The 27,886-nt window shown below is 38.9% G+C and overlaps 2 protein-coding genes across 2 annotated transcripts; one reads left to right on the top strand and one right to left on the bottom strand.

Annotated features, from left to right (window-relative positions):
* The first annotated feature begins 118 nt into the window (after positions 1 to 118).
* On the top strand, positions 119 to 22,018 carry LOC134742144 (tyrosine decarboxylase). Its single transcript, XM_063675111.1, has 11 exons — positions 119 to 512; positions 7,853 to 7,904; positions 9,370 to 9,440; positions 10,140 to 10,376; positions 13,706 to 13,992; positions 14,405 to 14,657; positions 17,593 to 17,779; positions 18,527 to 18,591; positions 20,095 to 20,312; positions 21,191 to 21,271; positions 21,807 to 22,018. The coding sequence occupies exons 1-11, from the start codon at positions 198 to 200 to the stop codon at positions 21,913 to 21,915; spliced, it is 1,875 nt and encodes a 624-aa protein (XP_063531181.1). The 5' UTR covers positions 119 to 197; the 3' UTR covers positions 21,916 to 22,018.
* Positions 22,019 to 23,406: 1,388 nt separating this feature from the next.
* Positions 23,407 to 27,388, bottom strand: LOC134742143 (methylosome protein WDR77-like). The gene is made up of 6 exons (XM_063675110.1): positions 27,043 to 27,388; positions 26,768 to 26,937; positions 25,744 to 25,920; positions 24,948 to 25,113; positions 24,167 to 24,338; positions 23,407 to 23,656 (listed from the first exon to the last, which is right to left on the bottom strand). The coding sequence occupies exons 1-6, from the start codon at positions 27,152 to 27,154 to the stop codon at positions 23,455 to 23,457; spliced, it is 999 nt and encodes a 332-aa protein (XP_063531180.1). The 5' UTR covers positions 27,155 to 27,388; the 3' UTR covers positions 23,407 to 23,454.
* Between the last annotated feature and the right edge of the window lie 498 nt (positions 27,389 to 27,886).

The following is a 27,886-nucleotide window of genomic DNA, read 5'->3' as shown; positions in this document are numbered from 1 at the left end:
AAGTAAGAAAATGTGACTGCATTTAGATCGATTATCGCGCGCTTTTGACTCTCATAACTCGCGGCAAGCATCCCCCCGCTCCCTCCGCTCCGCCCTCTCGACCAGCCGAGTGCTGACTGTGTGGTCGTCGAGTCAGCCGGAGGCCTTCGCGGCGCTGACACCGGAATCTGCTCCGCGGGAAATTATAAAGTTTCGAGATGGATACGGAAGAGTTCAGGGTTCGGGGGAAGGAGATGGTGGATTACATCTGTACGTACATGACGACGCTGCGTAAGCGGCGCGTGACCCCGTCGGTGGAGCCGGGTTACCTGCGCGCCGCGTTGCCCGCCGAAGCTCCTCAGCACCCTGAGGACTGGGACACGGTTATGGACGACGTGGAAAAGAAGATCATGCCCGGCGTCACGCACTGGCAGCATCCGCGCTTCCACGCCTACTTTCCTTCGGGCAACGCGTATCCGTCCATCTTGGGCGATATGCTGTCTGCTGGCATTGGATGCATTGGATTCTCATGGGTAAGGAACGGTCTTGTTTATAAATCCAAAACGGCGAATGGCTAAAAAGTGAAGTAAGAAGGAATGATAATTGTTTGGTGTGATTACCTGTACACTATTTTCCTTTATAGGGGCATATGTGTATGTCCAAGTATAAGAATGGTTAAGTGTCATAATGTTCAGGGTCCTATGTACCTATACGTTCAATAGTTACCTATTTGTTTTACAAGGCGGCAAGGTTGTTATTTAACCTTTTGTAAAAACTTAGTTAACTAGTAAAACTTGAGCGTTGCGATAGTTTCAAGGCACGGTTAAACAAACTTTGCCACCGAGTGAACCATAACATGTTTTACCACACCAACGCGACCAAAATACTACCTGTAAAACATTACAAATCAAATCCGTTCGTTATCGTTATATCGTTCAAAATCATTCCTCTTGTGGATAACATGGAACTATCTCATCAGTTTTTGAAGAACTAGTTGTTCCGGCTCTACTCATGCGATTTGAATATTATTTGTGAGGGATCTTTCAGTACTTAACAGTATTTGTTTTAAAAAAATAGTAGATTTTGTAGGTGCTGCTAATTGCAAATCTAGACCTTTTTTTACATCTAAATCGTTTTGATTGAGAAAATATAATTATGACTTAATAAGTGTCGACAATAAGTCATTTTATAATCAGTCATCACATTAAAGTGTGTTTTAATATATAAAATATTTTGATTTTATCAATTATATAGTAAGTTCAATTTTCAAAAAATTTAGTATTGTTTATAGTCTATTTTTTTATTCCGTAGACTAAAATGACATTTCATGAGTTTCTAGTTTTTTACGTCTTTTATTTATATTAATAAGACGTAAAAAACTAGCGACACACGAAATTTAAGTAGTTCGTTTAATTGTGACCAAAACTGCCGTTTTTTCTGAGTAAGTGATGATTTCTAACTCCATACAAAACAGTTGTCAGTAAAAAATATACATACCTAACGAAAAACTATTCGCATTAGTTTAAATAGGTAGGTATATATATTGAATGGACATTGAAATATCTCTTAGTACTTATTATTCAAATCACATTAGAGCCGCCGCCGCGAGCGGGGTTATTAGAGCCGGAGCAACTAATAACTTTTGGACCAGCACTCTTATATACTTACAGTACGGAACTCCCTAGTCTAACTCACACTTCACAGGTTTTTATAATAGCAAATTACTTTTAAAATGACGAATAATTAATTTTCTAAACAAAAAGTTTGTTGCTTGTTTCTGAGTGGTAAAACTGTTAAAAGAGAGACAAGTGTCACTTAGTTCACTGTGAGGCGGGTAGGTACTTAAATCAGTTTTAATCATTGATATAGTTTGTCAAAGAACTGCCTCATTTCAAACATAGACAGAGAGAATCATACTATTATTGTCTTACATTAGTACTAGCACCGAAAAGAAAAGGACGAGTAGCTTTTTTTGTTCGTTTTAACTGGCAACCTGTCCGTTTTAGTCCTAGAGAGGGTAAATTTATCAAATCAAAAAATAATGGATAAACAACGATTAACGAATAAAATAAAATAAAATAAAATAAAATAAATAAATAAAGTTTTATTTCAGGCAAAAAGTACATTCGTACACCCATATCAAGATACAATTTAAAAGTTAAAACGCCAAAAGAAGTAGTACTTAATAATAAAATAAAATAAAATAAAATAAAATAAGTTAAGTTCTGTTCTGAGTAATAAAAAGGACAGCTGTCATGATATCAATTTATGCTTTATTTACATTTAATAACGGTTTAAATTTTAAATACACAGTCACATTTTGATGTATAATGTGAGAGGTCGTTTACCCACCCGGAGATACCAAATTGCAATAGCATTTCTTTTTAAAAAAATGCAATTTTTCTTAACTGTGAAATTTTCTATGATTTTTATGTTATCACGAACTTTTTCCATCCAAACAGAGAAAAAAATATCCAAAAAGTTCCATATTTTTTTCGGAATTTCCATTGTCCTCAATACAAAGTAAATGGAATTATTGGAATACAATAGGAAAAACTTTGGGACAATTTTTATTTTATTATAATCGAAAGATCGTGATTCTCAGGAAAAATCAAAAATGCACATTTAAGTGCAGTAAAGGGGCATTATTTTGCAAGAAATGTAAGCAACCATTATTTAAGGACACGTCAATCTGTCCTTATAAAATAAAGAACACTACTTACCGTAAAAAAAACCTACATTAAACTTTTGAATCTAGTATCTACTGAAGTCTGTTATTGATGTGAGGCGAGGGCTACCCCCTACAATACTAGGGCAGGAATCCTAAAATAGGAATAAGACAGTTTTAAAAATTGTTACACTTACACAGTCCATGTCATGAAAATCTTGGTCTAACTCTACAAAACTTTCGCTTAGCTAACCAGGGGCTACGGCGTAGCACTCGTAGCACAACCGCACTCGTTTTCATGGTGCTGGAATAGTATATTTCGATGCTAGTGCGGAAAGTATGTCATTACTTCACGAGTACCGAGATATACAGGACGAGTGAAGAATGACATATCCGCACGTGTATCGAACGACGTTTTTTAATACAGTTGCCCGTATAATGTTAGTAAGAAATGTAAAAAAACCGGACAAGTGCGAGTCGGACTCGCGCACGAAGGGTTCCGTAATCCGTACCGTACACGCAAAAAACCGGACAAGTGCGAGTCGGACTCGCCCACCGAGGGTTCCGTACTTTTTAGTATTTGTTGTTATAGCGGCAACAGAAATACATCATCTGTGAAAATTTCTATCACGGTTGATGAGATACAGCCTGGTGACAGACAGACGGACAGAGGGACAGAGGAGTGTTAGTAATAGGGTCCCGTTTTTACCCTTACGGTACGGAACCCTAAAAACGGCAAAAAAGATCACGTTTGTTGTATAGGAGCCCAACTTAAATATTTATTTTATTGTGTGTGTGTGTGTGTGTGTAGTATTTGTTGTTATAGCGGCAACAGAAATAAATAGTTTCATCATCTGTGAAAATTTCAACTGTCTAGCTATCAAGACTCATGAGATATACAGCCTGGTGACAGACAGACGGACAGAGGAGTCTTAGTAATAGGGTCCCGTTTTTACCCTTTGGGCACGGAACCCTAAAAAACCGACATACGAGTTTTCCAGGAGCACGTATCGTGCACGTCTGTTAGATGCGTCTTCCAATTCCAAGCAAACGTTGACTTTTATTATACGAACAGTGATTGATCGAAAGGTCGGACGCGGACGTCACTCGTTCGAGGGTAGATAATCGCTTCCTATTCCTGCTATTGGTTCATTAAGTCTAGTAAATAAACTAACAAGTACTTAGATGTACGTTTTTTTTAAAACAGCCAATTGTCAGACGAAAACCAAAAACCCAAAGGGTAAAAACGGGACCCTATTACTATAAGACTCCACTGTCCGTCTGTCTGTCACCAGGCTGTATCTCATGAAGCATGATAGTAGAGTCAGTTGAAATTTTCACAGATGATGTATTTCTGTTGCCGCTATAACAAAAAATACTAAAAAGTACGAAACTCAGTGGGCGAGTCCGACTCGCACTTGTCCGGTTTTTTTCAAGACCCCTTTTATCTATACGCTTCTTGCGTGGCCGTTTTATTTTGTATCAGATCAAGTGTTCTATATTTTATTACATCATTAAATGAACTTCCTCTTAGCTCATTCGGTAGTGACCCACTCTGCCTACGAAGGTGAAGGTCCCGGGTTCGCATCCCGGTTAGCGCATTTAATTGTGTGTTTATCACGAATACCTATTTGTTCCTGAGTGATGGATGTCGTCTTGTCTATGTATATGACTATTTATCTACATATATAAAAGTGTAGGTATATTGTGGACTAGTAGGTAGGTATCCATAATACAAGCTTTACTTAGTTTGGGGTCAGGCCAAATTGTGTAAGACTGTCAACAAATACTTATTTATCTATTTACGTACCTAACTATAAGTGCAGTTTATAGTAGAGAAAAATAAGGTCCCTATGTTTCTTTATAACACCTGCTGTTTAGGAACCGCATTCTCATGCCGACTGTACCTAAAGTTTCTTCATATAATATTGTCTTCGGTTACCGCGATAGTTACTCATGAAATAAAACTATGAAACATATTGAATTTATAATACATCCCGACGTTCCGCACCCTTCACAGCGTTCTAGGTCAACGGATGACTGAAGAAAAGCCACAATGTGCAAAAATACCTACATACAAAAATAATGAACCAAGGTTGGTTGGAAACGTCGGGATGTATTATAAATTCGTTTTTATAGTTTTATTTTTTTATATAAGTAGGTATGAAAGCCAAGTATTTGACAGTAATTTTACGTAAAATTTTAAAATCGCCCACTTGCTCTACATCTATATACTTATAGTGCACTAAGCAGATACAATACACACATGCAGTGAACGACCTCTGGTCCATTGTGTACGACTTCTCTTGATTTAAAATTTTACGAATTTGCGATATTCTGAAGCGCTAGTCAGACTTGTGAAAGTGTTTTTGTGGGAAATGTATTTTATCTGTAAAATAAGTACTTTTTATGTTTTAGTCATTTATGTATATAGGTACATATATTATTTTTATTAGCATGGGCGTATCATGCACACCTGCGATATTACTTAATTTTCATTTAAAGTTTTTTTTTTGTTAAATTCATTCACTGTCAGCGACCCGATAGGCGGGTTCTCTACTCGTGGCGCTTTTCGTACGTACATGTTTTCCCGTGTTATCAGCTACGCGTAGCTCGCGCTGGCAGTCAGTGTTAATCCACTTAATAGGGGCCCACTGATTATCAATCCGCCGGACGATATCGGCCTGTCAGTTAGAACAAAAATTTGACAGTTCCGAACAACTGACAGGGCGGTATCGTCCGGCGGACTGGTAATCAGTGGGCCCCTTTACGGCCTGAACGGATTCGAACAATGCTTATAAGCTGTCACACCGATATGATACTGATTTGTCAGTGTAAAAAGTGACGTTTTTAGTTGAAGAAATGTCACTTCTTCTCAGACTGGCCATAGAGCATACAACTCTCGTATTACCTTACGCGTGCAAAGTTTTGTAGATACACGCATTCATACATGCGTAAATACTGAAAATACAGGGCGGCATATAAAACAATCAACAAAGCAATGTATCGCGTTTCAGCCCCAATTAACTTACGGTTGTGAATGTGATGCGTATTTAATCAAATACATTTCATTGATATTTTACACGAAAGAAACAATTTGCAACATAGTAATAAAAATACCATAGATACTACGTGTTTATTTTTAACTTGCTAAACGAGTGAAGCAAATTGCCACTGTAAGGTAACTATAGGTATAGATAATATATCCGTATAATGTCCCGATACTTACTGCAACGCATCGATCTGAAGCCACCGACCAGAATATCGATCGGGTCTGTAAACGTTCGCTATGAATAATTTGCGTTGGTTTAGACACATTCTGTACAGGAAGTATATACCTAAAGTTGACAATTAAGTTTTCACCTCAGTAGCTCGAACAAGCCTACTTTCGTCACTCCCTGGAGTGAGGAAAGTGCGACTTTCCTCACTCAGGGAGTGAAACAAAGTAGCTTTTTAATTTAGTGAAGGCCACACCATACCATACAGACTGCCACTTCATACTTCTATTACAATTTTTTTTTGTTTTTTTTGTTTCTCTGTTAGCACAATCGGATTAAGTCTAACCTCGAAATCCTTCCAAAGATATGAAATTTGGTATATATGTTAATTAAAGGTCTCTTTTTCATGTCCACACTATTTGACATTTGGGGACCTCGAGGAATCGCAGCCATCTTGGAAAATGTGTACCATCCTGGAGATATTTGCGTTTTACTCTAAATATACGTTCTCTATGAAAATATGGTGTAAGGCAACATTAAAGCTTATTAAATTTTACATAAAACAGTCCTAGATATCTTCGCGGAAAAAATACATCTTGTTATAGAAAACAATAGCTGAATCCAGATTTAGCGCTTATAACCTTTCAGGGGATATTTATTTATTTATTTTAAACTTTATTGCACATAAAAAGTGTACAACAGGCGGACTTAATGCCATTATAGGCATTCTCTACCAGTCAACCATAGGGCTAAATAGATAAGCGCCATAGGGCTAAGCAGATATTCTCTTAATATGAAACTTGGAGGAATATGAATTCCACTTTTAACTATACATTTGTACACGTTCTACCCCAATATCAACATTTTACTCGACTGCGACTTAAACAGAAAGTAGGGTTAAAATCAGTACACCCTGTAGCTGAGGATACTGGACGGATTTTTTAAAATGACATATCGGTAGATTCCTCTTGCCCTTCACAACCTGTTTACACTTGTTTTATTAAAGAAAGAAAATCAATACAGCCGCCTTGAGAGGACGCCGAATATTAAATCATATTTTTACTCCTAGCGCCTGAACTATTGAGTGGATTTCAATAAAATAGTCATCAGTAGATCCATAATTAGTACACGAGTGCTATGCAATACTAATTTACTAAAATAAATGGAGGAAAAATAGAGGAGGAGCTACAGGGTGTACTGATTTTCAGTATTTAAACCCATAACCCTACTTTCTGTTTAAGTCGCAGTCGAGTAAAATGTTGATATTGGGGTAGAACGTGTACAAATGTATAGACAAAAGTGGAATTCATATTCCTCCAAGTTTCATATTAAGAGAATATCCCCTGAAAGGGTATAAGCGCTAAATCTGGATTCAGCTATTATTTTCTATAACAAGATGTATTTTTTCCGCAAAGATATCTAGGACTGTTTTGTGTAGAATTTAATAAGCTTTAATGTTGCCTTACACCATATTTTCATAGAGAACGTATATTTAGAGTTAAACGCATATTTCTCCAGGATGGAACACATTTTCCAAGATGGCTGCGATTCCTCGAGGTCCCCAAATGTCAAATAGTGTGGACGTGAAAAAGCGACCTTTAATTAACATATATACCAAATATCATATCTTTGGAAGGATTTCGAGATTAGACTTAATCCGATTGTGCTATGTATTATTCTGTGTAATTCGAAATATATTTTAACCTTTAATATGTTCTCACTACTGAGGTGAAAAATTATATGTGCAACACGAGAGCAAAGTTTTTTTACATCTCGTGGTTTTGAGTCCCGAGAAAGCAAAAGATTCTATAATTGAATCACGAGCGAAGCGAGCTTTTGGTTAAAAATGTCACAAATACCTTGATAAGTCCAAATGTCTCCAAAAATACGCGCGGGTTGACGATGATCCGGCGCCGCAGTGCAGCAGTGTCAGAAGTAGGTATATAGCACATACCGTAACGCCATTCATCGCAGTCGTTTGTTCCAGGCGGCAAGCCCGGCCTGCACAGAGCTGGAAATCATAATGCTGGACTGGATGGGTAAGCTTAATTAGCAATTAGTAGTAGTAGTAGTAGTAAACTCTTTATTGTACAAATATACACATTAAAAATTACATGGTACAAATAATAAGATGTACAAAGGCGAACTTATCCCTATGAGGGATTTCTTCTTCAATTATTTTATGTTTGCAATGCTTGCATGGAATTAACAAAATGACTGTAGTTTAGAGATTTGGAAAGTGTGCCTAGCTTTGGTTGGTACATTGTACAAGCAACTCTATTAAATGTGTGGTTTATGTAGGTATATAAGTATAGCTACACAAATTTGCGTTCGAATTACACATGTAAATTTCACAACAACTACATAAGTCAAGACGCACTTTTCAACTTGACTTCTTTCTAAGGAGCGGGGTTTTTTCCATTTTGCTTCGATTTTTAGTGCGTTCCTATGAATTCGCCTTAGGTACACTTAAAACGTAAAAATTGATCGATATTAATAAAAACTTCGTTAGATAGGTGTGTCTGAACACACCCACTTTGGCAGAAAACGGCGCGAAATTCAAATTTTCTATGGGAAGTCAACTCATTGCATCTACATTTTTTAAACTTGCCGCCTTTTTCTACTGACAACAAGACAAAATAGACGAGCCGAAAAGAAGAGGTGTTTTGAATACCGCATACTTTCGCTTACAAAGCTGGTGCCAGAAAGCGCAGAACTCCACTCACATGTTCTTTAAATACCTAAGGGTGCTTATGCCTCGGTTCACCCGGGTGAAATCGGACTTGAATCGGACTTGTGAATTCAACCGTCGATTTTCGGATTTCATTTTGACTGGTGTCGCAAAATTATTGGATTTCACTTGTCAATTACTAAGTGCGCTACGCCGTAGCCCGTAGCTGGACCTGCTACGTCTTATGTAGCTGTTGTGTTGTAGCCTTGTAGGTCTCGCTTGGTGAGTTATGAGTAGATAGTTAACATTATACATATTGAGATTATATTTATTGGGAATAATAATGATTAAGTATTTTACGTTTTTATTAAACTAATATTTTAATATTTTTGCCTTGGGGGAGGCCTATGTCCAGCAGTGGACGTCCATCGGCTGACATGATGATGATGATGATGAATATTTTAATAAATAGCAGGTACATTCGAGGCTTAGACGAAATCTGGAGCACAATTCTGATTTCAATTTCTTGTTCTGTATAACTGTTATGGATATGATCTCCGGACTTGGGCTTCAAGTTTTGAAGTCAAGCTAAATAGCAGTGTGTTAGTACTAAAACTTAAGTGGATGAATGCCAGTGTTTTTCAATACCAAGATTTCATTAGGGGGCAAAAATGCTAAATTAAGAAAATATGTATGAATGAAAAACTGAACAAATAATATATTTTTCTTAAGTCAATATTGGTTCACCGCCACCTTCGCCTTATTAGGGCTATGTCGTAGTATTAGGAGTGCAGCAGGTGTGAATAAGAAACCTTATAAACGGACAATTACAGGTAAAGCGATCGGGCTGCCGCCGGCGTTCCTCGCACTCGAACAAGGGAGTAAAGGCGGTGGCGTTATTGAGGTGAGGAATTTCAATTTCGAAAGAGGTTGACGCTTAATGTTAATGCTGTTTTTGCTCATTAACCGGGTGCTCTATATATATTTCGACACATATTTAATAACAAATATAACGAGACTGCCTTATTAGTGGGCAAATAAGGCAGTTTTGTTATGTAGGTAGGTACTTTTTTAAGATCTACAAAAATAGATAAATATATTTAAATTTTAACTATCCTACAGCTCTTATCCTACATACAAATTACCTACTTACATATTTTACAAAAAATATAATTATCTGTCGTATAGGTATATTACGTTACAACATTTCTGATGGCGTGACGCAATTTGTAGATCTTGAATAGTTTGTTGTTGATCTTGAATAATTTCGAACTTTGAACAGTTTCTATTATAAGTAGTATAGCGCCAACTACTTGTAACCTTTTCAAATAGATGCGGCTGTATTTATATGTGTCCATGTCTCAAACGCCCTTATTTAACTCTCATTGTAATTTTATGCCTGTAATAGCTGTAATAGTGGTTAGGCAAGTCCAATTTTACGATTCGTGGTTATCAACTGCATTAGGTAAAGTTCTTATCTGCAAAAAGTTAAATAAAATGCAAACATATTAATTCATAGCGCCATAGACAACAATGCTGACATACGCGCCGTTAAGTGGAGATTAATTTGTTTGTAGATTTACTCGTGTCTGTTATGACGCAGGGTTCAGCGAGCGAATGCGTGCTGGTATCCATGCTTGCGGCCCGCGCCAACGGCATCAAGCGCCTCAAACACCAGTTCCCAAACGTAGACGAAGGCCTCCTGCTCTCCAAGCTCATCGCCTACTGCTCCAAGGAAGCCCACTCCTGCGTCGAGAAGGCCGCCATGATCTGCTTCGTCAAACTACGCATTTTACAGCCCGATGAGCACGGCTCGCTGAGGGGCGACACACTCAAGCAGGTGAGTGCCTCATTTAAAGTCAATGGTTAGGGTTAATTTTGGATTTAATTTCGCGTCGACTGGAGTAAAACTGGACTGGAGGAACAGACTAGCGAGTCGTAAAAGAGCGCTAAAGCCAAAGAAAAAGGTGAAAATATCAGTAAAACGTGGTGTTGCTGTGTTTAGGATGGGGTATATACTAGATGGCATTGAATTAACCTAGTTAAGAATGTATAGGTAATTTTAGGGTACATTTTTTAATTTGTTTATGTGTCCTAAAGGAATATATTAGTCTCGTTAGCAGTGCGATACAGACAATAGAATTATAGACATATGTAAGTAAGTATTGTAAAAAATCCACCTTTTTATACCAAACCAGATAAACGCTTAAAGGTAATATTACCTCTTTAATAGATTTACTTATCTACTTCGAAAATCGCGGCATTATCATTTATCTAGTCCCGCTGTTAATGATGTGCAGTTACAGTACATATACATATAGCATTAAACATCATCATGTTGTACGAATGATAGTTATTCGCCCTCTGGACATATTTAAGAAAGAAAAATATTTTCTATTTTTACCTATCGAAAACAAGAGCGTATAATTTTTAAGTTTTTGAAACTGTAATAGAAATACATCACGACGACATGCCGACTGCCTAATTTCCCGAGAGAACCGCTAGAAGCTGTAGCTTGAATGCAGCACGTTTGCAACGCTCAGTATGTTTTTCAAAATTAAGTTCTGATCAAAAATCAAATCAAATCAAATGTTTTATTCGTGATAAACTTAAAACTAAAATTACATACAAAAGTATAACTAAAGCTATAGGAACTTATAAAATAGGTAGTTGAAGTTTACCACGAAATGGTCTCGCCTCAGCATAATGCTGACCCGAGCTTAATGATGAAAATTAGGTTTGGTTGAAACCAAATGGGCGAAAGTAATTTGTAAAGATAATACCTACTTTTACAGCTTGTATTAAAATTTGATACAACAGTGTAGTAGGTGAAAACGTGAGACAAAGAAAGTTTGTGTGCAGACATGCATAACATGGGACAGATGGTACTAACTAAAATTTCGGATAGACTCGATCGTAACTGATCGTAATGCGATATGCTATGCGTCAGTAAAATTATATGCTTCGATTATTGAAAAACTACTCCGAAAACGGACTAGTTATCTATCGCATTTTCGTCCATTGAAATCCCAAAAGTTGTTTCGCTTAAATACAGGTACATTAATTATTACGTAAAAAGCCTTGACCCCCAATTATGCATGCAAATACGCTTAGTTTTTGTTTGGAAATTTAATTGGGGGAGATGTGCGGTGCACGCGGAGGCAGGCCAGATAATCGGGCGTTAATTTGAGGGCACCACCGGCGGCGCCGCGCATTTAATGACTCGGCCTGGATTCCGGAAATACGTGGAGCGCCAGGCGGTAATGGAGCCGCATTGTGTGCCACTTTTAATACCGCAAATATTGAAATTTCACGATACAGCTCTCGTGGGCCACTTCATTGCTTAATGCTTGGAAGGAATAGGACAATGAATTGTGGTTTGGAAATAAAAGCGCTCAGTTCTTTTGGCGGAAATACTTCAATACATGAAGTAGGTAAACCTACCCCCTACCCCCTATAAAGTTGACAATATGAGGATAGTATTTTATAGTTGCATTAACCTTCTAATCTAAGAAACTTTTCCCACACACGAGCCAATGAGTTAAATGTTGTATGGCATAATCACTACTTTAACACCTTATAAAACAAAGTCCCCCGCCGCGTCTGTCTGTTTGTGTTTGTGTGTATGTATGTATGTTCGCGATAAACTTAAAAACTACTGAACGGATTTTGATGCGGTTTTCACCTCTCTCTCTCTGTGGTCGCTCCCTCATGACTGAGGATCGTGGTCATCAGTGGATGTGGATGCTCCACACCTGGTTCTTTTAATCTGCCTCCATCGGTGCCTGTCCATCGCGTCTCTGACGACCGAGCAAAAGCTGGTTGAGGATGGGGCCCCTTTTACTTGATCGCTCCATCTAGTTGGAGACCGTCCCCGGCCTCGTTTGCCCTCCGTGTTTCCAACGATGATCAGCTTTTCAAGGCTTTCATCTCCCCTCCTCATTATGTGGCCGAAGTAGGACAATATGCGCTGTTGACAGACTGTGGATAGGCGAGTTTGGACACGAAGCTGTGAAAGGATCGATACATTGGTGCGCATGGCGGTCCAGGGTATCCTTAACATACGCCTCCAGCACCACATCTCGAATGCATCGATCCTTTGCCTTTCTCGGGCTCGTATTGTCCATGTTTCCACGCCATACAGAAATATGGGGAATACTAGAGCGCGTACTAGCCGGGTCTTGGTGGCACTGGTTATACCTCTCTTCTTCCAGATGACATTCAGCCGGGTCATAGCTTCCTTAGCCATACCAATACGCCTTTTTATCTCCGGTACGCAGTCGCCATCATCGTAGATAAGTGCGCCCAAATAGACATAGTGGTCCACGATATCAACCCCTGGGACGATGTTAACTATTCTGGGCAGTTTTTTGGCACGGTCTACTACCATTAGCTTCGTCTTGCTCCTGTTTACTGTGAGACCCATTCGGTCGCTCTCCGTCTCAAGTCTCTGAAACAGCTCCTGCATATCTTCCACAGACGTCGCCAAAAGGACCGTATCATCGGCATACCTCAGGTTTGATATCCGCTTTCCTCCTATGGGAAACCCCTTGTCCCAATTTTCCAGTACCTTCCGGATGATATATTCACCATATATGTTGAAAAGGGCCGGGGATAGGATGCAGCCCTGCCGCACTCCCATCTTTGTTTTGAACACACTGGAACAGTCGGTGCCGATTCTGACAAAAGAGCGGTTCTCAACATATAGGTGCTGAATCAAACCAATTAAATGTTCCGGAGTTCCCATCTCGCGCAACACAGTCCACAACTTGTCCCACTGCACGCAGTCAAAAGCTTTAGTGTAGTCTATGAAACACAAGACAACTGGGCAGTTAAATTCTCTGCTTTTCTCGATGACTTGGCGGATGTTAAGAAGCTGCTCCCTTTTTCACCTATCAATAGAGAAATTCTTGTGGAAGGTTTAGGTGTATAATTTGTTAAGGTTTTGTGTAACCCGTGCGAAGCCGGGGCGGGTCGCTCTCGCTACTCGCTGTATAGTTATTATTATTGGTAGTTATACTGCTCTGCTGCTAGTCAACCCGCCAAGAATATTTTAACGCTGATAAGAAGCTACGGCGTAGTAATATGGTAGATGAAGGACTTAAATATATTTATTGTAAATCATATACCTAAAAACTACAATAAGACAATCATGAACTGTGTTGAAAGGCGATGGAAGAAGACGAAGAGGCCGGCCGCGTGCCGTTCTTCGTATCCTTGACGCTGGGCACCACCTCGTGCTGCTCGTACGATGACCTGCCCGGAATCGGCCCCATCGTGCGCAAGTACCCCTGCGTGTGGCTGCATGTCGACGCGGCCTACGCTGGCTCTGCGTTCCTCTGTCAGGAGCACAAGCACCACCTGGCCGGGGTCGAGCACGCAGATAGCTTCAACACCAACACTAACAAGCTTATGCTTACCAACTTCGACTGTTCGCTGCTGTGGGTTACCAACAGGTAGATATGTTTATGTATACGGCCTACGCGAACGTCCTTTTTTTCCGGCACAATAATGATCGCGTGGGCTCCTTCAAAACCAAATTTTCAAGTTAATCTTATCAACTTAGACAATTTCTTGCTGTAGGTAGTTAAGAAATAGCCAAAGATCCTCTATACCAAAATTCTAACACGGTAGTATCATAATGGCGCGTCTATGTTACAATACTCACAATAAATAAACCCCAGGATCCTCAACTTCATTTAATTTAAGACCTGAGGCGCTACGAGTTACGAGTACAACATGAGTATGCTACCGTGTACAATACGAAAACCTTTAGCCACCACCTTTGCCAGGGTGCCAACCATTAGACGTGCCTCACGCCTTACTGTCAGCACGGCTTGATTTAACATTTCGTTTTTAACTGATCAGGTACCTGCTAACATCAGCGTTAGTAGTGGACCCACTGTACCTCCAGCACTGCTATGACCACACCGCCATCGACTACCGCCACTGGGGCATCCCGCTGAGCCGGCGCTTCCGCTCGCTCAAACTGTGGTTCATGCTGCGCAGTTACGGCATCAGCGGCCTGCAGCGCTACGTGCGCCGCCACTGCGAGTTAGCCAAGTACTTCGAGCAACTCGTTAGAAAGGACGACCGGTTCGAGGTCTGCAACAAAGTCACGGTAAATTACTCGTATCATCGTCATTGTTTTACCTGGGAGATATTTTACAAGCTTTTTAGGGTTCCGTACCCAAAGGGTAAAAACGGGACCTTATTAGTAAGACTCCGCTGTCCGTCCGTCAGTCACCAGGCTGTATCTCATGAACCGTGATAGCTAGACAGTTGAAATTTTCACAGATGATGTATTTCTGTTGCCGCTATAACAACAAATACTAAAAACAGATAAAATAAATATTTAAGTGGGGCCCCCATACAACAAACGTAATTTTTTGCCGTTTTTTGCGTAATGGTACGGAACCCTTCGTGCGCGAATCCGACTCGCACTTGGCCGGTTTTTACAAGATTTTTATTACCTATGTATGTATGTTGTCACCTACGGATCAATTAATTCTTGCAAGTTAAATTTGATCCACTTCCAACTTCCAATGAAGCTGAAAACTTGCATTGGACATATGTAAGTCGGGTGACAATGCAATATTTTGGTACCATCGAGCTGATCTGATGATGAAGACAGGAAGTGGCCATAGGAACTCTGTGATGAAACAACGCAAACTAATTGTGTTTGGGGCTTTTAGAATTGTCTCGATGAGTATTCGTTGCCTGTGGAAAGAAAAGTACAGTCAGCGATAAAAGCTTGTAACAAAAATTAAATATTTACCAAAAACTTATTTCTCTTTCTCACTTCCGTACTATAGAGGTAAAATTTTCAAAATTTCAGCTTCATCGGAAACCGGGAAGTGGGTAAAATTTAACTTGCAAGATTTGACCCTTAAAACATGTTACATACACATTGCAAGTTAAATAAAAGCTTGTAAAATAGAAAGAGCGTGTCTTTTTCAGAGACACTTTATAATATTTTCTCTTAGTTATACAGGGTGTCTCTAGCCTTTGGACAAAGCCGTAATGTACATATGCATTAGGTAGGTATTTAAAACCATTTCATAACAACCGGTGTAGCGGTTACGAAGAAATTAACAAATTACGATATTTTACTTTGGAGCAGCCTGTATGTGTTATTGGCTCCTGAGGTCATAAATAGTCTGAAACCTTCATCGACCTTTTTAACCGACTTCAAAATTTCAAAAGGAGGAGGTTATCAATTCGGTTGTATGTTTGTTTTTTTATGTTTGTTACTCCATAACTCCGTCATTTCTGGGCCGATTTTGAAAATTATTTTTTCGATTGTAAGTATATACATACAGATTGGTCCCGTTTTTTCCTAAACGCAGTTCTGATGATGGGATCCATGAGGAATCGAGGGAACTCCTCAAATGTTAAAGGCTTATATATAGTGATTTTAGTATCTTTAGCAACAAATTAAGCACTTACATTTAAAAAAGTGACATTTGATGAAGTGGAACTGCTGATGATGATCAGAACGGAACTCTTTAAAGACGCATAGTTCACGTTTGGCGATTTGTCCTCTTCGTTATGTTTGTTAAGCAAGTTAGGTTTTCAAGAAACATTTTTGTCAAGCTCGAGTTCTGATGATGGGATCCATGAGGAATCGAGGGAACTCCTCAAATGTGAAAGGCATACATATAGTGATTTTTGTATTTTTATCAACAAATCCAGCATTTCCATTTTAAAAAGTACATTTGATGAAGTGGAACTGCTGATGATGATCAGAATGGAACTCTTTAATGACGCATAGTTTACGTTTGGCGATTTGTCCTCTTCTTTATGTTTGTTAAGCAACTTAAGTTTTTAAGACATATTTTTGTCAAGCTCGAGTTCTGATGATGAGACCCATGAGGGACCGAGGGAACTCCTCAAATGTGAAAGGCATACATATTGTGATTTTTGTATTTTCATCAACAAATCCAGCATTTACATTTAAAAAAGTGACATTTGATGAAGTGGAACTGCTGATGATGATCAGAATGGAACTCTTCAATGACACAAAGTTCACGTTTGGCGATTTGTTCTCTGCCTTATGGACCCAGACCCAAACTTAGACCCGGACTCGGACCCGGACCCGGGTCTGGACATGGACCCCAACTCGGATCCGGACCCGGAAATGCTACTAGAAAAGTGGGTTAGGTTAGGTTAGAACTGTGACCCTTACAGAAACGAAATGCTATCAGAAAAGTAGGTTAGGTTAGGTTAGAACTGCGACCCTTACAAAAACGAAATGCTACTAGAAAAGTGGGTGGTTTTACCTCCTTTTCTACATTATTAGGTAATATTATAATAATTAGGCAATTAGGCAAAAGATGGATTAGGATAATTAGGCAAAATATGCTGTCTTTTTCATTTCATTGTCTGGAATCTAAGAGTGCACCATCAACAATAAGTAAACTTTCAGCGGCATCCCCCATTGAAGTCGGTTTTTTTTTCTTAAAAATTATTGATTATCTTTTTTATTAATGACACTAATAAGATTCTGACTTTTAACAAATGTCATCATTGCCGCACATTTTCGTACAAATTGTCAAAAGCACTGCCAATGATTAATACCTAGATACAGTATGTTTCTTTTTGTTGTCGATTATTTAATAATATTTTTTTTTTCTTTTGTTCTTATTAAAAAAATATTAACGTTACAACATTCCTGAGAAGTAGCCATAAGTGGTATTTCAGGGTTTGTCCAATGGCTAAGGTCATTCTGTATAAGCTATTTGTATAATTATGTTTATTTCTCCTACTCATTTTAAAAACATTTTCTATTTGGAAACTGAGACGTTTCTATGTACCTAATTGTTGTGCTGTTCTCGAGATCGTTTCTTCAGTTTCTTCTAATACTGTCGACCGAAAAACTACACGAACCAAAAACGCACGTCATATAATATAATCGAATCACCCTGTAATCGACATTCGATGTGGGAACCTTTTTAGGTAGGTAGGTAAATGTTACAGTTACGGAAAATGAAAAATGTATGAATATTATAGTCGCCGCCCTCGAATTCTCACTGAACTTTTTATTTTATTTATAGCTGGGTCTCGTATGCTTCCGACTAGTGAGCGGCGGCGAGACTCCAACTGAGCAAGACGAGATCAACAAGAAACTCCTCACCACGATGAACGCGTCCGGGAAAATCCACATGGTGCCTGCGAATGTGCGCGATCGCTTCGTCATCCGTTTCTGTGTTGTGGCGCAACACGCTACGCGCGAAGACATCGGTAATTAAATTATTTATTTATTTAAATTTTACGGGAGAAAGAAAAGCCTACAGTACTAAAGGTGTAATGTTATGAGGCGTTCTCTACCAGTTAATCTAAAAGAAAAATAAATGGATTATACAACACTATCGCTCTTGGTAGGTATATTCGAGCGTAAAAAACCGATAACGATGTTTTGATGTTCCAGTTCCTCTGTTTCTAAAAACTCTTATTAAGTTGATCGCATAGGTACAGTCGCCATCAGATATATCAGAGCGGCCAAGGTGCTCATAAATATCTGAACACGCCTCTTTTGAGAGTGCGTGTTCAGATATTTATGAGCACCTTGGCCGCTCCGATATATCAGATGGCGACTGTACATGAGGTACCTATATTGAAGTCGTTAATGACAGGTTGTGCGACAACCGGGTCAAAATTCTTTTCGGTGTCTTGTTTCTGACCACTCTGTCACGCTTCTATTTTTGTCTTTGATCATCGCTGCTTTGATCGAATAAATAAAAAAAGTTGAGTGCTTGTCTTTCTAGCTGTAGATTATAAATTATAATTCTCTTGAGAAAAATTAAGAACTAAATTTCACCCCATACTCCACTCCGTCACGTTTTTTGGGGACAAAAAACAAAACAACGAAAATAATTTTGACCCAACCACGAATGCACGACTAGGTAGTCTAGGTACTGCCATTCTAGCAAGGCCCAATGTACATAATATGGTTCACGGCTGCCTGCATGTTTTTTTTTTAATTTTCAGAAACTGCGTGGGATATAATAACGGACTTCGCTACAGAACTTCTCGAAGGACCGGATAAAGAAAGGGTAACAAACTTAACGAGACGTTTATAAGGCATAGACATATTTTGGTTTCACTTTTAATGAAAATATTTTTTTAAAGCGTCCTTGATTACCAAGAATCGCAACAAGAATCAAAACCTATGCTTAAATGTGCTTAATGACAACTAGGTACTTATATGGTAAATGCACGGTACACAAACAACAGTTTGGTGGTCCGTGGTACCTAACTACTAAGATTTTTTTTGTCTCCGAAACCGAAGCTTCGGCCTAAACATGATTTTTCAATTCAATTCAATTTATTATTTATTTCGAATCCGTGGATCCATATAGTGTTGGTAAAAAGTACAAACAAACTTAAAATTAATTAGTTAATGTTAGTGACATTGACATACAACTATAATTTGACATGAAAACATAATAACAAAACAAAATAAGGCACAATAAACATAAAGATCTATAGGAATTTAGATGCACTATTTTTCAAAATCTCTCGCTGCCATATGTAGACAATTCCAGTGCTTGAAAAATGGTGCAACTATCTTACCTGCCAACGTTTTCAGGATACCTTTGCCACTGCCACTCAGCCTCCGCATTTGTGACGCCGATCTGATGCGTATGATTGTGAAAAAGTCATCTGTGTGCGCCTCCGCGAACCTACCGGATGACTACAGTGACGTGGCACTGCCACGGTGGCAGTCCCTTTAGTATCCTGAAAACGTTCTTATATTTGTAGTGCATTGTACGCTCTCCGAGTATTTTTAGAGCGTTTTCACATTGTCCGATCCGATATCGGATGTATAGGATCCGACCGACATCCGCGTAGTCAGGCCGCGGTCACGCACACTACAACAAGCATTAAATATGCCTACACATACGCACCCAAACAAATATTATCAATGCGCAAGCTGACGGGGTCAAAAATCATTCAATTTTTGGGTTATTTATACTCAGATTCACGAGGACTATCGAGTTAAAAAGAAAAATAAATGTCAGTAAGTAACGCATTTTCACATACATTTTGTATGGACCGTTACAAAACTGACACCCAAAATTTGTATGAAAAACTGGGGAGACCTTTTTTCTTTGTCTCATTCAATAGTACTCGTGATTCTGGAGTCTAAATAACCCAAAAGTTGATGGCTTTTCGAAAAAAAGTAGATGGTACCTTTTTCCTGAAAACCCTCACCTGGGCGTAGCGTTCAAAGGGTAAAAAAACCGGACAAGTGCGAGTCAGATTCGCCCACTGAGGGTTCAGTACTTTTTAGTATTTGTTGTTATAGCGGCAACAGAAATACATCATCTGTGAAAATTTCAGCTGTCTAGCTATCACGGGTTATGAGATACAGCCTGGTGAAAGACAGCCAGACAGTGGTCTTAGTAATAGGGTCCCGTTTTTACCCTTTGGGTACGGAACCCTATAAAAAGAAACGTAGGTGCATCCAAGTCTTAAGCGTTCGTGAAAGCGTACATTCGCCTTATCACTTGTATTGTCAGTGACAAATTATGTTACATTCGCTTTTCTTGTAGGATCTCAACGAAGAGCGCGCTCGACGGCACCGCGCCGCACTCGCCCACAAGCGCTCGTTCTTTGTGCGCATGGTCAGCGACCCAAAGATCTACAATCCAGCCATCAACAAGACCCCGCCGCCCGTGCCCGCCACGCCGGGGTCGCCGCCCCCCGCGCCCGCGCCGCAGTCCCCCGACACGCCGTGCGACGACGGCGTGCAGCTTGAACCGCCCACGCCGTACGTATCTCCACCAACAAGACCCCGATCACCCCCGACGCCCTCATTTATCTACCACGCTCAGCACCCGCGCTGCCGCAATCTTTTGAAGTTGTATAAATATAGTTGGTCAAACCAAATTGTCAGTAAATAAGAACGAAAAAAAAAAACTATACTCATCCTTTTCTTTTAGGTGCTAGTACTAGTGTATGACAAAGATAGTATGATTATCTCTGTCTATGTTTGAAATAAGACAGTCCTTTGGCAAACTATATAAATCGGATTTGTTGTTGATATGATACACGACTCGCAGTGCATCTCGCGCCCACTGGTATTACGTACCAATCATAGGCTATTGAGGGGCTCCCTAACGCCAATGACCTTCGATCTGAATCCCTTACTTTTCTAATATTTTTTGTAGCTTATCATATTAATTAACAGCAACGGCTTTAAGCAAAGAAAACCGCGAATAGCCCCTTAAAATCTGAATGCCGCTCCTGGCTTACTTACCCAAGTCATGTCACCATAAAGTGAAAACTTCCCATTCAGAATTACCTAATCGCGACTTATCACCGTTACTCTTCACGAAGCGTTATCGCTACGTGCCTGTAGGTACTACAGGAACGTGAAGTTTTGCCAACAATGCTGAGCTGAACGGAGCCGAGAGTGCTAGAAAGGTCCAGTGTCACCCCACCGCCCCGGCTTCGCACGGGTTACACAAAACCTTTACAAATTATACACTAAAACATTCCTCAAGAATGACTCTATTGATAGGTGAAAACTGCATCAAAATCCGTTGCGTACTTTTAAAGATATAATACATAGCGACAAACATCCACCCAGACAGCAGGAAGCGACTTTGTTTTATACTATGTAGTGATAAATTTACCTGATTTCAGAAAACAAGCATCCTGGATCAGCTGGCCGCTGGCGTTCTTCTTCCAGAGCGTTGACCACGACGCGAACGATTTACCATTAAGGTACGTCATGTAGGGTTCTGTAAGACCGGTCACATGAAACCCTTTGGCCAGTAACGGATGTGCTATAAGGCCCGGTAGGCCCGATATTATATGATAGGTGCTAAGAAAGGGGCGGCTAGTACGTACGTCTCTAGTTTTATTTTATGAAATTTGGCTTAGTGCTACCTAGGCCATAAAATTGCACAAAAAAACAAGAATTGGATACTAATCGAATTTAAACTATCGTGTAGTACTATTAGTTATTCTGTGCTATCGTGAGACATATTAACTTAACTAACTTAGCGGTTTCACTCACGCCCACAGCTCCCGACCGCTACTCATTCAGGCACTGTTAGTAGTGTTAGTGCTTGAAAATGGAAACCTAGGCTCTCCGAAACATGTCGCGCGAGTGACTAAAAATACGTAAGTGAAACCGCTAAGTTAGTTAAATTGGATATTCTTCGTAGGGTTAACAGGTAAATCCTATACTGGCGCCATCTGTAAAATACTTTGACCGGCCGACCCCATTATTTAACCCTTTCTGTAATTCCACCAGGTTCCGGCACCTGGACACGATGGTGCGCCTCAAGAGCCCCGGCGCGGCGGCGGGGCGGCGCGGCTCGTCGCCCGGCGCCTCGCCCGAGCGCCGCGCGCCCGAGCATTGACACCGCTACCCGCTACCCGCTACCCGCCCGCGTAAACCAATAAACTACTTGAGCATTCATCCCTGTTTTATTCACTGAAAATATATTCACTGTTAGTGTTGTAGAGTTTGTTATTTTATTACCGACTTAGGTGATCCCAAACTTGGCTTCCGTGGTGGCCACTGTAAAATACTTCAATTTCCCAATGACCATTCGTTCTTCGCATGTTACTTCACCGTGCAACCCTACCAAAAATGCCGGTTGCGTAAGTCTTCTGCGTTATCTATATTTCTTTACACGCAGGGAAGCGATTCGCATGGCAGGATATGACGATCGCTGGGAGACAGTGGATGCGGAATATACATGCTTACGAGATATGTAAGCATCTCCGAAAATTTTAAATCCAATTATAGAAATCCAGAAATGTTCACTTTCATTGAACGAACGCGTTTATTCTAAAATCATTTGAATTTATAGAAATGTCAATCAATTTTTTTTTTACAATTACTTAAAGCAATGTTTTACTGTTAAAGTGTAGAATTCCTGTTAGCATTTGAGTTACACTATATGTAAGTGCAATATTTATTTTTTTATACAAATATTTTAATGTTGAAGACATTTCATGATTCTGGAAAGTGCACTTTTTTCGCAATTCACTCGTGTGATGGATTGTAGAAACCTTGATAGCCCGATGTAGAAACTCCTTAGCAGGGCCGTTAGTAAAAAACGCAGCCTAGGGTCAGCTTGGTATCGGCATCTCTTTCCTTAGTGTAAAACAAAAACAGAGATGATTCAGAGCCTCATTTGCGCTAATAAGGCAAAGTAAATTGCCACCATCACTAGTAGGTTGTGTAAACCGTGTACCTAACGTTATCCATACCCGTACTAACTAATCGTCGATAGGCGGTAGACCAGGCCCAAAAATATCTACTTTTGGATACTTATCTGCAAGTTTGCTGTTCCCAAATGGGCTCTCACATTACGGCGGTAAGTCGCGATTGCATAAGGCGTTATTTCTCTACCGTCTGGGCGTCTGCAGTAATCACAAGCATATATAGTGATATTAAAATGGAAATTAAACAAGACAAACAACATTTTTAGGGTTCCGTACCCAAATGGTAAAACGGGACCCTATTACTAAAACTCCGCTGTCTGTCTGTCACCAGTGACTGACAGTCACCACTCATGAACCGTGATAGTTAGACAGTTTAAATTTTTACAGATGATGTATTTCTGTTGCCGCTATAACAACAAATACTAAAAACAGAATAAAATAAATATTTAAGTGGGGCTCCCATACAATAAACGTGTTTTTTTTGCCGTTTTTTACGTAATGGTACGGAACCCTTCGTGCGCGAGTCCGACTCGCACTTGGCCGGTTTTTTCATCTGCCAAATCCAAATGATTCTTGCCAAAACTACAACCGATAACATTGTAGAGGTAACAAGTCATTCATTTCGAGTAATTTCAACATATAGGTCTGGTGAGTGAAAACATAAAACTGACTAAGTCTGGTTCGTGGGAAAATCAAAATGTATTTAAAATTTGTACCACAAACATTCACGAAACACTATGAGTTCTGATGAGTCCGTCCCAAGCCGAGGAGTGCAGAGTGTTGGCGTCACTGCTGTCCCACGCCACACCTCGCACGTAGTTGCTGTGCAAGTGACGATCGTGGTATAGTACTTTCGACTTGCTGTCTGCCACTCGGTCGCATACGGAAACTATTTTATTGTCACAGCAGACTGCTATTCTTCCGTGTCTGAAAGAATAAACAAAAATTTCAAATAATGGCAGACACCAGAAATAACATCTAAAAATGGATGGCAATGTAAAACGAGGGCTGAACCTAATGGAAATTTTAAGGAGAAAGCATGTCATCCAAATAGCTTTACCCATACACGTAGAACCACAAACTAGCTAGCGCTATCCTGCGCCATCTAGTGGAACTGCTATTTTCATGTTTTTTTTTTCATAGATTCTCAGTATCACATATACATCTTAGCACATCTTCTTCAGTTAATTGGCATTGTATTGTATAACAGAACAAGGCATTGTGCCTGCCTAGGAAACTGATTGATGTTTAGATACCCGTCAAAATGTCTCTACTATACTCTGGCACAGCCACTTTGTCAATAGAAAGAGGCGGCAAATTTAATAAATGTAATAGGGTTGATCTCCCATAGAAAATTTAAATTTCGCGCTTTTTTGTAGTGACAATTTGGGTGTTTTTTTTTATATCTTCAAAACGTAAGAATAATATCTAACTTACTCTGGATGCACAGCAACTTTATGCACCGGCGCGGGGAAGTCACACAGTGTGGTCACATTCGCAGGATATCTCACATCCATCACTCGGACAACTCCTGCCTCATCTCCATACACTAACTGGTTTTCATCTATCCATTGTAAGCAACGGATCCCACAGTCATTCTTAACTAAGTCTGGAAATCAAATCAAAATTTGATTTTAATTGATATGTATTAAAGGGAAAAGATTGGATGAAAGCTTGAAGTGAAGGAAAAAAAATATTTCAGTGCTCTACACTATAAAGACTGCAAACTGCACTTTCATGTGCATCATACGCTGTTGTGGCCATATTGGACCTTCATTGGCGTATAAATAAATAAAAAAGTGTATTTAGGTTATCAACTTATCAATGTTACATGCATCATTTATTCCTGGGAGGTATAATTGTGTTCTTTAATTTACTAACCTAACCTATATTTAAAAATTGAATTCATTTTTTAGGGTTCTGTACCCAAAGGGTAAAAACGGGGCCCTATTACTAAGACTCCACTGTCCGTCTGTCTGTCACCAGGCTGTGTTCTCATGAACCGTTATAGCTAGTTAGCTAGACAGTTGAAATTTTCACAGATGATGTATTTCTGTTGCCTCTATAACTACAAATACTAAAAACAGAATAAAATAAATATTTAAGTGGGGCTCAACAAACGTGATGTTTTTGCCGTTTTTTGCGTAATGGTACGGAACCCTTCGTGCGAGAGTCCGACTCGCACTTGGTCGGTTTTTATTTAAATTAAAACACTTACCTAGAACTGGTTTGTCTATATTATCATCCCACAGTGTGATGTACATGTCTAAAGATCCAGAAGCAAAGCTTGTAGTGGAGTTAGGTCTCACTGAGACACCAGACACTGCTGCACAGTGTGCTAAACTGTAGTTCCTAATGCAGATCATGTCAGTCAGATCCCACACCTGAAAAAAATATTCAATATTACTTTTCATGTAAATTAACTCTGCATGGCATTTGCAATGAAAAACTGTAGCAATGTCATCTGTAACATCAAAATTCTATAAAAATATGATATTTATAATAATGACACTCCCTCACTTTGTTCTCACTCTAGCCACAATAAAAATATTAATGTTTGTTTTGTTCTTTTTCATCAGTACACTGAAACTGATGCATTGAGAACTATAATAAAAATAGCCTGTTTGTGTTTTAGTTACAAAATATTATATTGGTAAAAACGTTGGGAGTAAAAAAAATTGTCTGTAGTTAGTGTCTAGTTCCTGGGTTTAAATAACCAATGGCAATAGCAGTAACTTTTCAGAGACCCTAGAATATGTACTAGCACCATAGAAATAATGACTTAGCACCATCACCAATTTTTTGTTTAAATAATTCTTAGACCACTCTAGGGTGGAACAAGAAATTACCAAGATAAAGAGGAGTTAACGAAAATAGGACTATAGAGGGATGTTACTTATTTCGTCGGAGTTAAAATTTTCTGTGTCTCACCGGGTGAGACATAGAAAAATTTAACTTCGACAAAATAAGCAACACCCTACATATAGATTTTTTTGTTAAACAGATAATATTACCTTAATATGGCCATCAGCACCAGCTGTCAGATACTGTTTCTCTGGCTCAAGGCAGTCTAATGCCATCACCCCATTGTCATGCTCAGAAACTGTCCTTTCTTCGTTCCATTGCTTCCATGAGTTATCCTCATTTATGCTCCAAATGCCAATTGTACCACTGTCCTCACATATTAAAACCTGTAAGTAATAAACAGATTCTTATAACCTTTCATTCTTGTTAATAGGAGTGTGAACGTGAATAAAATTAAATGTGTGAATGGGTCATAAAATAGTCACTAGTTTGAAAAAATCTTGTCATACTGCTATTAATAAAAGAATCTCTACATACAAGCAAATCATACATATTTTATTAACTGTTGACAGGACCAAGTATAAGTTTTTTCCAAACTATTCCGAAGTACTGATGATATATAATAATAATAACAATAATAAGCCTTTTATTCTGAGCTTCTCTGCTTTGTATGAGTACTAGGCATGTTCTTGTTTGTTATATTATGTCCCGAAGCTCAGTTTGCCTCTTGGCATAGGCCTCCTCTAACATTTTCCATTGGAACCTGTCACGTGCAACTCTTCTCCAGTGATGTCCAACTGTGAGTTTTACTGATGATATGCAGATGTATTATATATATTTTTTTTTGTTTGGGATTAATGAATCTATATACACATAATAATATAAACACTAAAACTTAGATACAAATACATACAGTTAATATTAAATTGTTTTTAAACAGAAACCAACTTTTTTAAATGACATTCAATTGGCCATTAGAATGTTTAACCCTTAAATGCATGATTTTTTGTATAACTTTTTAATAAATTGAAATAGATGTGTCATGTTGTATAGATTGAGGGAATAATATTTTGGATAGCTGCATATTGAGCCATGGACCATCAAATATATGATGCATATATACATCATTATGCATTTAAGGGTTAAAAAAGTTATATGTGCTTTTTACCATTGATTATATTTTATTAGAATTATTTATTCTTAATGTACCAAGCCAGTCCTGAGTAATGTTACCTTTGAAGATTTTCCTATAAAGCATCCATCAGCTGTACCAGAGTCCAATTGAATACTTCTCATAGATTTAGGGCTTATTTCCTTGGCTTCGGCGATATTCTTGAATATGGCGGCACCCCCAACCCAATATCTTCCTGTCAGCTCTGAACAACCGACAAGAACACTGCCATCTGATAAAATAAAATATAATTTTATTTATTTTCTCAGTATCCGATTTTTTATGTAATGTGTTTAAACATTTTCCAATAAAAGAGTCGACTAAAATTAATATTTACCTGGATGTAGCTTAATGTAGTCTAGGTACGACGGTGCTTCATTTCCAGTCGTATCTGTCCTGTATACTTCGGCATTGAGGTGTGGTGCCACAATCTTATTACTGTTCTCCATTATACGGTAACTGGCTATAACCTAGCAGGAGAAAGGTACCTGTACGATAAAAAATTCAAACTATTTATCTAAGTTACTTTTAATTTGCTAAACAAAACTACAGGTGTAGGGCGTCGAGAACCAAAATGAAGTGTAAATCAGTGAATGTGAAAACAATTTTATTGAAAGCCGCACGATAACAAATTAACAAATTTTTACACATTGTATTGTCCCATAGACATAGTTTACAAGTACCACAAACTACATTACTACTAGAACGTAGTGATTATATGCTCTTTGACTACAAGTAGTATACAAGTGACGTTTTATTATGACAGTTAGTGAGTTAGTACCACAGGTTAGTACTTGTATTTGATTTTTCTTTCAAATTAGTTTATTGTTAGTTGAGGAAAGAATATATAGTTTGTCAAAGGACTGTCTCATTTCAAACATAGACAGAGAAAATCATACTATCTTTGTCTTACACTAGTACTAGCGCCCAAAAGAAAGGGATGAGTATAATTTTCCTGGTTGTTACTGACTGACAAATTGGTTTGACCAACTATAGTTGTATAATTAGGGCTATCGTTTTTTTGCTCACCAGTTGGCGCCTCTGTTGATGGTGGTCCAAAAGACTATAGAACAGCTGTCAGTCATTGAAGTGACAAGTGACATTTGACATTTCGAACTATGGAAAAGACCACCATCTACACTAGCGCCCCTAGCGGCGAATTCATACGCGTTAGCCCTCAT

The sequence above is a fragment of the Cydia strobilella genome, chromosome 6, assembly GCF_947568885.1.
Source record: "Cydia strobilella chromosome 6, ilCydStro3.1, whole genome shotgun sequence".
Classification (NCBI taxonomy): Eukaryota; Metazoa; Arthropoda; class Insecta; order Lepidoptera; family Tortricidae; genus Cydia; species Cydia strobilella.
This window is presented reverse-complemented; position numbering and strand designations above follow the sequence as displayed.